Source organism: Myotis brandtii, unplaced genomic scaffold (assembly GCF_000412655.1).
Source record: "Myotis brandtii unplaced genomic scaffold, ASM41265v1 scaffold1774, whole genome shotgun sequence".
Classification (NCBI taxonomy): Eukaryota; Metazoa; Chordata; class Mammalia; order Chiroptera; family Vespertilionidae; genus Myotis; species Myotis brandtii.
This window is the reverse complement of record NW_005356575.1, coordinates 473,230-486,665: the sequence shown is the minus strand read 5'-3', so window position 1 is coordinate 486,665 and position 13,436 is coordinate 473,230. Positions and strand designations below refer to the sequence as shown.

Below are 13,436 nucleotides of genomic sequence, written 5' to 3'. Positions count from 1 at the left end.
CCCCCAACTGCCCTCCCCTGCCGGCCTGATTGCCCCTAACAGACTCTGCCTTGGCCCTGCCACCTTGGTTTTGTCCGGAAGGACGTCTGGAAGGTCTCCTGGTCTAATTAGCATATTACCCTTTTATTAGTATAGATTTATGCATTTTAAAAATTTATTGATTTTGAGAGAAACAGGAAGGGGGGGAGAGAGAGAGAGAGAAACATCGACTTGTAGTTCCACTTATTTCTGCTTTCATTGGTTGTTTCTTGTATGTGCCCTGACCAGATGTCTAACCCGAAACCTTGGTGTATCAGGACGACGCTCTAACCCAGTGGTCGGCAAACTCATTAATCAACAGAGCCAAATATCAACAGTACAACGAATGAAATTTCTTTTGAGAGCCAAATTTTTTAAACTTAAACTATATAGGTAGGTACATTGTTATTAACTTAATTAGGGTACTCCTAAGGCTTAGGAAGAGCCACACTCAAGGGGCCAAAGAGCCGCATGTGGCTCGTGAGCCGCAGTTTGCCGACCACTGCATAGAGCTACCAGGCCGAGGCCCAAAACATTCTGTATCGCTCTTGTTTTGTTGTTTGCTTATTTCATAACCAGTCTGGGATCACATGCTGCATTTATGAGGTCTTGCTAAGGTCTGAATGTTTGTGTCCCCCAAATTCGTATGTTGCAATCCTAACCTCCAAGGTGATGGTATTAGGAGGTGGGGGGCTTTTGGGGTGATTAAGTCATGCGAGTAGAGCCCAGAACTTTCCATCACCGCAAGGATCCCGCCTGCTGCCCTTTAATAGCCACGCCCACTTCTCTCCTGCTCCCACCCACAAATCTGGTCTCCATTTCTATAACGTTGTCACTTCAGGAGCTCTGTATACATGGAGTTATAGTGTCACCCTTTGGGACTGGCTTTTTCTCTCCTCGGCATAATGCTCTGGAGATCCATCCAGGTTGCTCTCCATATCGATAGTTTGTCCCTTTGGGCTGCTGAATAGGGTCCCGTGGAATGGACGTGCCAGGGCTTGTTTCACTGTTTGCCTGTTGAAGGACATCAGGGTTGTTTCCAGTTTGGGGCTATTACAAATAAAGCTGCTCTAAATATTCATGTGCAGGTTTTTGTGCCAATATAAATGCCCTAGGATTCAGTTGCTGATCCCATAGTAGTTGCATGCTTAGTTTTTTTATGAAACTGCCAAATTGTTTTCCAGGGTGCCTGTACCATTTCACATTCATCATCTTAAGTATAAAAAACTTACTTTTTTTTACATGATTTTACCCTCCCCCATTGGCAACATCATTGTCTTAAATATTTCCTCTACTTATATTTGGAATCACATCAGACCATATTATAATTTTTACTTCAAATATTAAATATATGAGAGAAGGAAGGTCTATTGTATTTAACTATTTTTCTTTTTAAAATTTATTCTCATTATAGTTGACATATTGTATTAGTTTCAACATTTATATACCTTATGAATAAGTCTAGTTATTCATTATAATGTTATTACTCTATATTCCCTATGCTGTATATTACATCCCATGACTTATTTTATAACTGGCAGTTTGTACTTCTTTTTTTTTATTTTATTGATTTTTTACAGAGAGGAAGAGAGAGAGATAGAGAGTCAGAAACATCGATGAGAGAGAAACATCGATCAGCGGCCTCCTGCACACTCCCCACTGGGGATGTGCCCGCAACCAAGGTACATACCCTTGACCAGATTCGAACCTGGGACCCTTGAGTCCGCAGGCTGACGCTCTATCCACGGAGCCAAACCGGTCAGGGCATGGCCACTTCTTTTGTTATTATTTTTAAAATCCTCACCTGGTAAGTTTTTATTGATTTTAGAGAGGAAGGGGGAGGGAGAGGGAAAGAGAGAAGGAGGAACGTTGATGTGAGGGAGAAATATCGATCAGTTGCCTCCTGCACGCACCCCGGCCTTAGTATGTGCCCTGACTGCGAACTGAGCCCGCCACCTTTTGGTAACAGGATGCTGCTCCAACCAGCTGAGCCACCTGGCCAGGCAAATGACCTCTTCTTATAGGAGACCAGGCAAACTGGAGCAGGGCCTACCCCTATGGCTCTTTAAATTAGCTCTTCAAACACTCTATCTGCAAATACAGTCACATTCGGAGGGAGTGGGGGTGGGGATTGAAATATGAATTCAGGGGGACACAACTCAGTCACCACAGGTGGCGACTGCCCGGTCCCTCCTTTGTAACGGGGCAGCTCTCCCTTTGTAACGATACGTTACCTGTGGGATGCTACTTGCAGGCTGTGTTTCCCCTGCTTTTTATTTCTAAGTCTTTGCAGGCAATTATTTGGGCTCGGTGTTGGTTTTGATCTCGGAGAGTTAGAACAGTAAATGCCCAGCAATAGGGGATGACCTGTTTCTGACTCTGGATTTGGGATTTTTCTTATCCCCATTTTTCAGAAGAGGAAACTGAGGCTCAGAGATGGTCAGTTACTTGCTCAGGGGCACACAGCACTTTTACTCTAGGAATTCCTGGCATGTGCTAAGTGCTCCTGTGTGCCAGGTACTTAATGATACCCATCTTACAGGTAAGGACAGTAAGGCCAGTGGTAGAGCCTGTTTGGTACCAGGTCTGACTCACTCCAAGGCTTCATGCCTTATCCACAATCTTGTGTGACATCTCAAAGATAAACAGCTTTCAGCCCTGCAGTCTTCCTGAATCCTGACACCAACCCTGATCTCTTCAGAATCTCCTAACATTATAGCAGGAAGCTGGTTAAGAATGGTTTTAATCCTATCTGACTCAATGAAATGTATTAATAACATTACTTACCTCTACTTATAACCATGCCCAGAATCCATAATGCCCTAACATTAGAAAGAAGGAGAAATAAAAAGGAAACTAGTGGAGCATATGTCAGCACATTTTATTTCAGTATTAAATTCTCGGTCACAGTCCCAGGGAAGCATAACTCAAAAGATGGAGAATGCATGCCAGGGAAGTGCAGCAACAGAATGCTTTTATTTTTTAAAAAAATATTGACTTTAGAGAGGAAGGGAGAGAGAGAGATAGAAACATCAGTGATGAGAGAGAGCCATTGATCAGCTGCCTCCTGCATGCCCCCCACTGGGAATAGAGCCTGCAACCTGAGAATATGCTCTTGGCTGGATTCAAATCTGAGACCCTTCAGTCCACAGGCTGATGCTCGATCCACTGAGCCAAACCGGCTAGGGCTGGGCTCTGGTGATTTTAAACAGGTTTTTCACTGACATGAAATGGTGGTGGGAGGTTCAGAAGTCTTGCAGGACTTGTGTGGGATGCCCTTGGTTTGTAGGCTGTGTAGCATCTCTGGGCCTGTCTACTGCCTGCTGAGGGTGCGCATCAGTGTCACCAAAATCACCCCAATGTCTCGAATGTCCGCTAGAGGGCAGTATTATCCCACTGAACCTCGCCGGTTTATTGTATTTTTTAAAGAATTTTTTTTTCTTGATTTCAGCGAGGAAGGGAGAGGGAGAGAGAGAGAGAGAGAGAGAGAGAGAGAGAGAGAAAGAGAGAAACATCAATGATGGCCCTAGCTGGTTTGGCTCAGTGGAGAGTCAGCCTACAGACTGAAGGGTGCTGGGTTCAATTCCAGTCAAGGGTACATGCCCAGGTTGTGGGCTCGATCCCCAGGAGGCAGCCAATCAATGATTGTCTCACCATTGGTGTTTCTATCTCTCCCTCCCTCTCTGAAATCAATAAAAACATATTTTAAAAAAAATTAAAAAGAGAAACATCAATGATGAGAAAAATATCACTAATTGGCTACCTCTGGCACACACACCCCCCTCCCCCCGAATGGGGATCAAGCCTTGACCTCCTGGTTCATAGGTTGACACAACCACTGAGGAAGTCAGCTGGGCAGTTTTATTGTATTTTACAGGCTCCAGCTTTAGTAGTTCAGAGCAGGGCCTAGCAAGTAACTTAACAAAGCTTCATTGGTCTGGGCCCATGGTTTAAAGGGTTATGTTTTTGTTGTTGTTTTTATATGGTGTTTTTTTTTTTAATGTATTTTTTTAGGAAGAGGGAGAGAGAGAGAGAGAGAGAGAGAGAGAGAGAGAGAAATCGATGAGAAACATCAATTGGTTGCCTCCTGCACGCCCCTAAGTGGGGATTGAGCATGCAACCCGGGCACGTGCCCTGACCGGGAATCAAATGGTTGACATCTTGGTGAGCAGGAGGGAGCTCAGCCAAGTGAGCCACACCATCAGGGCTAAACGAGTTGCTTTTTATCCACTGATGCCTTTGGCTGCTGAGCAGAAATTCAGCCCATTTGCCAAAACTTCCTTTTTTAAAAAGAGAATCTGGCCCAGCTGGCGTGGCTCAGTGGTTGAGCATCGACTCATGGACTAGGAGGACACTGGTTCCATTCCCAGTCAGGACACATGCCCAGGTTGCGGGTTCGATCCCCAGCATGGGACGTGTAAGAGGCAGCGGATCAATGATTCTCTCTCATTATTGATGTTTCTGTCTCTCTCCCTTCCTCTCTGAAATCAATAAAAAATACATATATATTTTTAAAATATGTTTTTATTGATTTTAGAGAGAGAGGAAGGGAGAGGTAGAGATAGAAACATCAACATCCGTCAGCTGCCTCGTGCACACCCCCTGCTGGGGATCGGGCCTGCAACGCGGGCGTGTGCCCTGACCAGGAATCGAATCTTGACCTCCTGGTTCATAGATCGATGCTCAACCACTGAGCCACATCGGCTGGGCTAGTCTCTGCTTTTTAAAAAATTGAGTTATATTTTAAGTTGCATTTTATCTTAAAATGTTAATTTAATAATTACAATTTTAAATGTAATTTTAAATATCAAATTAACAATTAACTTAGTCAAATTAACCTTGAATATGAAGTTAACATTAAATTTAATATAATAAACTGATATATTATCATATTTTATCTTCACATATTTGTTAAGATCAACTCTTAAGTATACAGCTTGGTAAATTTTTATTTATCTTTATTGTTGAGAGTATTATAGATGTCCCCCGTTTTTCCTCCATTGCCCCTTCCACCAGTTCCCGTCCACCCCAGGCATTCACCATGCTACTGTCTCTACCCATAGGCTATGCATATATGCATATAAATTATGTGGTTAATCTCTTCCTGCCCCTCCCCTTCCCCTTGGGATCCATCAGTCTGTGCCATGATTCCACGCCTCTGAACCTATTTGTTTATTAGTTACTTATGTACACACTATGGAACTACCAGCCAGGTCAAAATACGTGTTTATTTTCCTTTCATCCAAAATATGACACCCATCTTTTTATTGTTGTTAATCCTCACCCGAGGATATTTTTTCCATTAATTTTTTAATTTATTATTTTTTAAAATATATTTTATTGATTTTTTACAGAGAGGAAGGGAGAGAGATAGAGAGTTAGAAACATCGATGAGAGAGAAACATCGATCAGCTGCCTCCTGCACACCTCCTACTGGGGATGTGCCCGCAACCAAGGTACATGCCCTTGACCGGAATCGAACCTGGGACCTTTCAGTCTGCAGGCCAATGCTCTATCCACTGAGCCAAACCAGCCAGGGCTCCATTAATTTTTTAGAGACAGTGGAATGGAGGAAGGGAGGGAGAGAGGGAGGGAGAGAGAGAGAGAGACAGTGACTGGTTGCCTCCTACACATGCCCTGAAGTGGAACCTGCACCCCAGGTTCCTGTCCTTGACCAGGAATTGAACCACAACCCTTCAGTGTGTGGGCCGACACTCTAACCACTGAGCAACACCAGCTAGGGCAACACCCATCTTTTTATCATCTTTCATGACACTGATATTTTTGATCTGGTGACCTGCAATTTGAGTGTCTGGTGCTTCCTCACGGTTAGGTTCAGGTGATGCACTTCTGGAGGGGCTGTCACAGCCGTGACGCTGTGTCCTTCCCGGCGTTAGGCGTGCCTGGGTCATTGGGCCCGGTACCGGTGATGCTGACCTTGATCACCCGGTTAAGGTGGTGGACACCGTAAAGGTGCCTTTCTCTGCTGTCACGAGGATGTTATCTGCGGGCAGTACTTAGAGGCCTGGGAGGCATCCAATGTTTAAAAGCCTGAGTGGCCAGAGGAAGCACATCTGGGGGCAGCTAACGTGTTACAAGGCCCTCAGGGCAGCAGCTGGAAGTCTCAGGGTTAGGATCTCGGAGGGGTCTTAAGCAAACACCCCACCCGTCCATCACTCTAGGGCAGGGGTGGGCAAACTTTTTGACTCGAGGGCCACAATGGGTTCTTAAACTGGACCGGAGGGCCGGAACAAAAGCATGGATGGAGTGTTTGTGTGAACTAATATAAATTCAAAGTAAACATCATTACATAAAAGGGTACGGTCGGGCCGTAGTTTTCCCATGGCTGCTCTAGGGGGAGGGGAGGGGATGGGGACCTGCCCAGGGAGTCCCCAGGGAGTTTGGATAGATGCGGGTATCGACGATGGGACCCCCCAAAAGTGCACCTGTCTTCCTGCAGCTCCGGGACTGCGGAGGGCTGCGGGAGGTGGAGGTGACCGCATGCCTGGTGTGGAAGGACTGGCCTCACCGCGTGCACCCCCACAGCCTCGTGGGGAAAGACTGCACCGACGGCGTCTGCAGGGTGCGGCTCCGGCCTCACGTCAGCCCCCGGCACAGGTACCCAACCCCGGCCCCAGGCCCTTCGCTCTTGGTCATGGAGAGTCTGAGGGGCTCAGAATCACTCAGGGAGACCTCAGGGCAAGGCCCAGCTTAGGCAGACTCTCCCGACGGCATTTCCCAGACGAGCAGTGGGCGAGCAGCCGGTGGCAGTGGAGGGATCGCCTCAGGCCTGGAGCCCTGTGCCCACACACACATTCACACCGGAAACTGAGGCTCTGAGAGGTTGCAGGGCTACAGAGAGCCAATGGCAGAGCTGGGATCTGACCCAAGACGCAACTTATCTGCAAGCCCCGTTCTTTCACTTTATAATATTTATGTTTTTAATAAATAAAAAATGAAAAGGTTCAGAAAGAGTGTGCAGTGAAAAATGAATTTCCTTCCTCCTTTGGTTTTCCAGATACTAGTGTCCCTTCCTGGAGGCAGTTAAAAATATGCTCTGCATAGATATATCTTTTCTCTCCTTATAAATAATAGCAGACACTCGAACCTCATTTTTGTGTTCCAGTACATCTTGGAGATCGTGCCTTTCAGAACAGTTAGAGCTGCCCTATCCTTTTTACTGGCTGCATAATATTCCAATGTGTGGATGCACACAGTGACTTGATATCAATGTATATTATTGATATCAGAGAGGAAGGGAGAGGGAGAGAGATAGAAACATCAGTGATGAGAGAGAATCGTTGATCGGCTGCCTCCTGCATGCCCCCCAGCTGGGGATAGAGCCCACAACCCAAGCATGTGCCCTGACCGGGAATCGAACTGTGACCTCTTGGTTCATAGGCTGACGCTCAACCAATGAGCCACACCGGCCTAGCAAGTCCTCTATTAATGGGCACCTACGCTGGTTTCAGTCCCTTGTGCTTCTATGATAAACTGAGTCGCAGTGAATTGCTTTACATATAGATCATTTCTTCTCTGGGATAAAGTCCTAGAAATGAAATTGCCGGCTCCAAGTGGGTACCTGTATACTCTTAGTGATCTATACATTTAGTAGGAGCAGGGATTTTTGTCTCTCTTGTTCCCTGCTATGTCCCCCCACCCCCACCCCCCGCCGCGCATAGCACATGCCTGGCACACAGTAGGTGCTCAGAAAATATTCGTGGAATGAATGAATACGACCAGATCGTCCTCCAGTGTGAATTGCTGGAGCACTTTCCAGCCCCACAGCAGTGGGCGAGAGTGGCTGACTCTCCACCACCTCACCCGCAGGGGGTGCTAGCACATGCTTTGATCTTTGCTATCTGGATGCGTTTGTGAAAATTGGCATTGCGTTGGTGTTTCATTTGAGTTTTCTTATCAATGAGGTTGGCCAGTGTTGACACCCTGGAGGACCGGGAACCCGGACCCCTTCAAAGCTGGGACCCCTGGGCCCAGGGCAGGTAGCATCTGCTGGAGTCCTCCTGGGGGTTAGAGCTACCCCTGCCCCCTGGTGATGACCTCCCTTCCACCTGCCCCCCCACGCAGCTTTAACAACCTGGGCATCCAGTGTGTGAGGAAGAAGGAGATCGAGGCTGCCATAGAGCGGAAAATCCAGCTGGGCATCGACCCGTATAATGGTGAGCCCAGACCCCAACCCCTCTGCCCACTCCCATCCCCTTGCCTTCTCCGGGCCCCACCATCGCCTCCAGTCCTCCCCTCTCCCCCACCCTCAGCTTTCCCACGTCTCTCTTGCAGCTGGGTCCCTGAAGAACCATCAGGAGGTGGACATGAACGTCGTGAGGATCTGCTTCCAGGCCTCTTACAGGGACCAGCAGGGACAGATGCGCCAGATGGATCCCGTGCTGTCTGAGCCTGTCTATGACAAGAGTGAGTCGAGGGTGCTGTGTCCATAGGACTGTCTTTGGCTGCAGGTACCAAAAAGCCCCACATACAAAGGCACGAACCAACAGGGAGTTTCTTTCTTTCTTTCTTTCTCTCTCTCTCTCTCTCTCTCTCTCTCTCTCTCTCTCTCTCTCTCTCTCTCTCTCTCTCTCTCTCTCTCTCTCTCTCTCTCTCTCTCTCTCTCTCTCTCTCTCTCTCTCTCTCTCTCTCTCTCTCTCTCTCTCTCTCTCTCTCTCTCTCTCTCTCTCTCTCTCTCTCTCTCTCTCTCTCTCTCTCTCTCTCTCTCTCTCTCTCTCTCTCTCTCTCTCTCTCTCTCTCTCTCTCTCTCTCTCTCTCTCTCTTTCTTTCTTTCTTTTTTTCATTAATCTTCACCAAGGATATTTTTTTAAATACATCTCTCTCTCTCTTTCTTTCTTTTTTCCTTTTTTTCATTAATCTTCACCGAGGATATTTTTTTTAGAGAGTGGAAGGGAGGGGGAGAGACAGAGAGAGACACATCGATTGGTTGCCTCCTGCACATGCCCCACACAGTGCTGGGGATAGAGCCTGCAACCGAGGTACATGCCCTTGACCGGAATCCAACCCAAGACCCTTCAGTCCGCAGGCTGACACGCTAACCACTGAGCAAGACTGGCTAGGGTGGGAGTTCTTTATGTGTATATGTCTCAGTTTTGAAGCCTGGTCCTGTGGATTCAGCTGCTCAGCATATCGGGGAACTGGTTCAGCAGCTCTGTGATTCTCTTTGCTTTCCCCCGTGGTCATGAGCTGGCTGCTGCAGCTCCAGGCATCATGTCTGTATTCGAGGCGTGATGGGCAGTGTCACCCTGTATGGCGAGCGAGCTGTCCACTGACAGTGCCAGGGGTCAGCATTTCCTATGTGGCCTGTGGAAGCGGGACTTCCGAGTATTGTAGAGCGTACGGCCTGTACACCTGTACTAGGCTATCCTAGGGAAGAGGCAGCATGAGTAATACTGTTTCTGTCTTTGATAGAGAAAATAATATATTCCCCAGAAACCCCCTTATTAGACTTCTCTTATTTTTTCCTTTTTTTAAAAAAGTATGTTTTTATTGATATGTACACCTGTACTAGGCTATCCTAGGGAAGAGGCAGCATGAGTAATACTGTTTCTGTCTTTGATAGAGAAAATAATATGTTCCCCAGAAACTCCCCGGTAGACTGCTTTTTTCCCCCCTTTTTTAAAAAAGTATGTTTTTATTGATTTTTAGAGAGAGAAGTGAGAGGGATAGAGAGATAGAAACATCGATGAGAGAGAAACATCATCATAGGCTGCCTCTTGCACTCCCCCTACCTGGGGATCCAGCCTGCAACCTGGGCATGTGCCCTGACCGGGAATCGAACCAGTGACCTCTTGGTTCATGGGTCAGTGCTCAACCACTGAGTCACATCAGCCGGGTTTCCCCCTCCCCTTTTTTACTTTTATTTTTATTTATTTATTAAATATATTTTGCTGACTTTTTCACAGAGAGGAAGGGAGAGGGATAGAGAGTTAGAAACATTGATGAGAGAGAAACATCGATCAGCTGCCTCCTGCACACCCCCCACTGGGGATGTGCCCGCAACCAAGGTACATGCCCTTGACTGGAATTGAACCCGGGACCCTTCAGTCCGCAGGCCGATGCTCTATCCACCGAGCCAAACCGGTCAGGCCATCCTCCCCTTTTTTTAAATTGACTTTATTGAGATGACATTGGTTAATAAAAGTTACATACGTTTCAGGTATCCAATTCTATAATACATCATCTGTATATTGTATTGTGTGTGTCCACCCAAGTTAGACTTCTGCTTATGTCCCACTGGCCAAACTTGGTCCCATGGTTGCAAGGGAGTCTGGGAAAGAAAGTATTTAGGTTTTCATCCTGTATAGATGGCTGCTAGGTTTTAGCCAGCTTACAGTGACTGCCATAAGCATTAAAATGGGGAAGGCTATTTTTCAATCAGGGCTTTTATGGATGCAAGTGATAGAATCCAAACTCGAACGGGCAGAAGAAAAAAAATGAATTTGTGCCATTAACTAAAAAAAATCTAGAGGTAGCACAGTGCTTCAGGTCTGGCTGCATCCAGGTCCTCAGAGATGTCATTAGGGTCTGTGTCCTCTCTAGCTATGCTTCCTCCATGTTAGAGTCATTCTTGGCAATGCCGTTCCACCTGGGGGCAAGATAATTCTGTGCAGCCCTAGGCTTATATCCTACCAGGTTGGCACCTCTCCCGGTCTACTAATAGTTTTGCTCAAAGTCTCAGGGCTGTCTCTCATTGGCCTGAGATTGATCATGTGTCCTCTCTGACGAATCAGCTTTGGCCAGGAGGAGGTGATGTTCTGATTGGCCAGGTCTGGGTCACATGCTCACTGCTGAGCTAGGGAGTGGACTCAGTCTTACCCGACCCCCATCACTGAGATGTGGGGTGGTCCCTCCAAAGAAAATTGGGGGGCAGCTAGCAGAAGAAGGGCCAGGACTGGTAGAGGTCAAACAACAGGTGTCCACTACCGGTTTCAGGACATTAACCCTCATCTAAGAATTGGCTCTGATGCCTGACCCTGCCAACTCCCCCTGAATTCTGAGGGTCTCTCCTTAAGCCAGACACTCACCGGGCCTCAGCATGAGGACTTGTGATTGTCCATTAACCCCCTCTTGTCTGAGCGGATTCTTTCTCCACCCCGACCATGGGTTCCAGGAGGGACAGGTGCCCTGGCTTCTCTATTTCCCACCTCTCCCCGGCCCAGGGTGGGCACCCACAGGGTACCTGCTAAGGATGTGATGACTGAATTCCCGTCTTTTCTCATGTACCTCTTCCTCATGCTCCTTCCCAGAGTCCACAAACACGTCCGAGCTGCGGATCTGCCGGATCAACAAGGAGAGCGGGCCGTGCACAGGTGGCGAGGAGCTCTACCTGTTGTGTGACAAGGTGCAGAAAGGTGAGGGGCCTGGGGCAGCCGGTCCCGGGGGTCTGGCGGCTTGTGGGGTAGCCCAGGAGGAGCTGGAGCACCGGCTGTGGGGCGGAAGGATCCAGAACTCTGGTTTTGGAGTCAGACACAGCCGATTGGTTCATCCACTTACTGAGTCACTCACTCATTCACGTACAGAGGAGGGCCACGCAGGGTCTCGCCACCACGAGCTCACGTCTGGGAGGCTGCTACAAAAATCGTGGCGTTGCACAAATAAATGTTTAATGATGGTTGTGCTAAGGGCTACGGCGGAAGAAAACGGAGGACAACGGGGGGGGGGAAGGAGCATCTCTCCATGTCACTCATGTCTGTTCAAATGTCCCTTCTTCAGATAGGGTTTCTCCCCAAACCCTCCACTCTGTTCCTGTCTGTCGCTGTGTCTCTCTGTGTCCCTCTGCCTGTTTCCTTTTTTCTCCTTTTCTCTCTCTGATTCTCTGTCTCATCTCTTGCTGTATCTGTCCCTCTGTCTTTGTTTCTCTCACATACACATCCTGTCCCTTCTCTGTCGGTGGAGACCCCTGACTCACACACTCCTAAAAAAAAAAAAAAGCCTGGCTGGTTTAGCTCAGTGGATAGAGCGTTGGCCTGTGTGCTGAAGGGTCCTGGGTTCGATTCCGGTCAAGGGCACATGCCTGGGTTGCGGGCTCGATCCTCAGTAGAGGGCGTGCCAGAGGCAGCCCATCAGTGATTCTTATCATTGATGTCTCTCTCTCTCTCTCCCTCTCCTGTCCTCTCTGAAATAAATAAAAATATATTAAATAAAATAAAATTTAAAAACCTCCACCCGGGACTGCCTGTCTGTGAGACAGCAGGAGGGAGCCTTCCCTTTTATTGTATATATAGGGTGTCCCCCCCAAAATGTATACACACACTTGGAATAATTATAAAGGCAGTGCTTATTGAAATACATTTCACTTTCAAAACTGAGCCGCTCTCAGCTGTTAACGTGTAAATACATTTTGGAGGGACACCCTGCATCTCGTCTGCATCCTTTGCATTTCTGTCATGTTACTCTATTATATATAACATTGCCGCCAACAGTAACAAAGCAGGGCTGAGACTTACCTTGCTCTGACTGGATGCCAAGCTCTGCTGTAAGTGCTTTGCACGCATCACTCATTAGACCACCTGGTCGCCTGATATTCTATGAGGTAGAGCCTATTATTATAATTTCCATTTGCTGATGAGGAAACTGAGCCACAAAAAGGTGAAGTAACTGGCTGAAGGTCACACAGCTAGGCAGGTAGCGACAGGATTTGAATCCAGGCACACTACTGTTCATTTCCTCTGGGAGGAAAAATAATAGAGTTGAAAACAATTCAGGGAGATGTGAAGAGGTAGTATTTGGAGAAAAAACGATACTGAAAAAGGGATGGAGAAAAATGGCTGGAGGGGTGGTGGGGCACAATTTTACTAGGGGGGCCATGAAGGGTCTGTGTGGCCGCATGGGGAAGAGTGTTCCAGCACAAGGAACAGCAACTGCCAAGGCCCTGAGGCAGAAGCAGGTGTGATTGTTGGAAGAACAGGGAGGCCGACGGGGTAAGAGGCAGCGAGAGGGGAGGAGAGTGGGAGAGCCTGCCACAGCCACAAGGACCGCCCCCCCCATCCTTTCTCAGGTTGTGGGATTATATAGTTAATGCCTGTCTTCCCCACTGAGTCAAGCGGGCAGGACCTGGCACTGTCTTAGTGAGCAACCGTGTCCCCAGAACCACCCAGTCCAGGGCCAAGCACACATGAGGTTACCAGGAAAAAACTTGTTTTATTTTTTTTTGGCTATTTAAATATACACTTCAGTGGCATTTAATATATTCCCGTCTTAGTGAGCAACCGTGTCCCCAGAACCACCCAGTCCCGGGCCAAGCACACATGAGGTTACCAGGAAAATACTTGTTTTACTTTCTTTTTAGCTACAAGGTTCACTTAAAAAATTTTTTTTAAAATATATTTTATTGATTTTTTACAGAGAGGAAGGGAGAGGGAGAGAGAGCTAGAAACATCGATGAGAGAGAAACA

At 47.5% G+C, this 13,436-nt stretch overlaps 1 protein-coding gene across 1 annotated transcript in view; it reads left to right on the top strand.

Moving 5' to 3' along the window:
• RELB (v-rel avian reticuloendotheliosis viral oncogene homolog B) overlaps positions 1–13,436 on the top strand; it is a gene marked incomplete at its 5' end in the record, with an annotated part of 25,628 nt that overhangs the window by 4,491 nt on the left and 7,701 nt on the right. The window contains 4 exons of the mRNA XM_005863404.2: positions 6,479–6,636; positions 8,104–8,195; positions 8,314–8,445; positions 11,289–11,393. Coding sequence (XP_005863466.1) covers positions 6,479–6,636; positions 8,104–8,195; positions 8,314–8,445; positions 11,289–11,393 — 487 coding nt within the window. The remainder of the gene's footprint in view (positions 1–6,478; positions 6,637–8,103; positions 8,196–8,313; positions 8,446–11,288; positions 11,394–13,436) is intronic.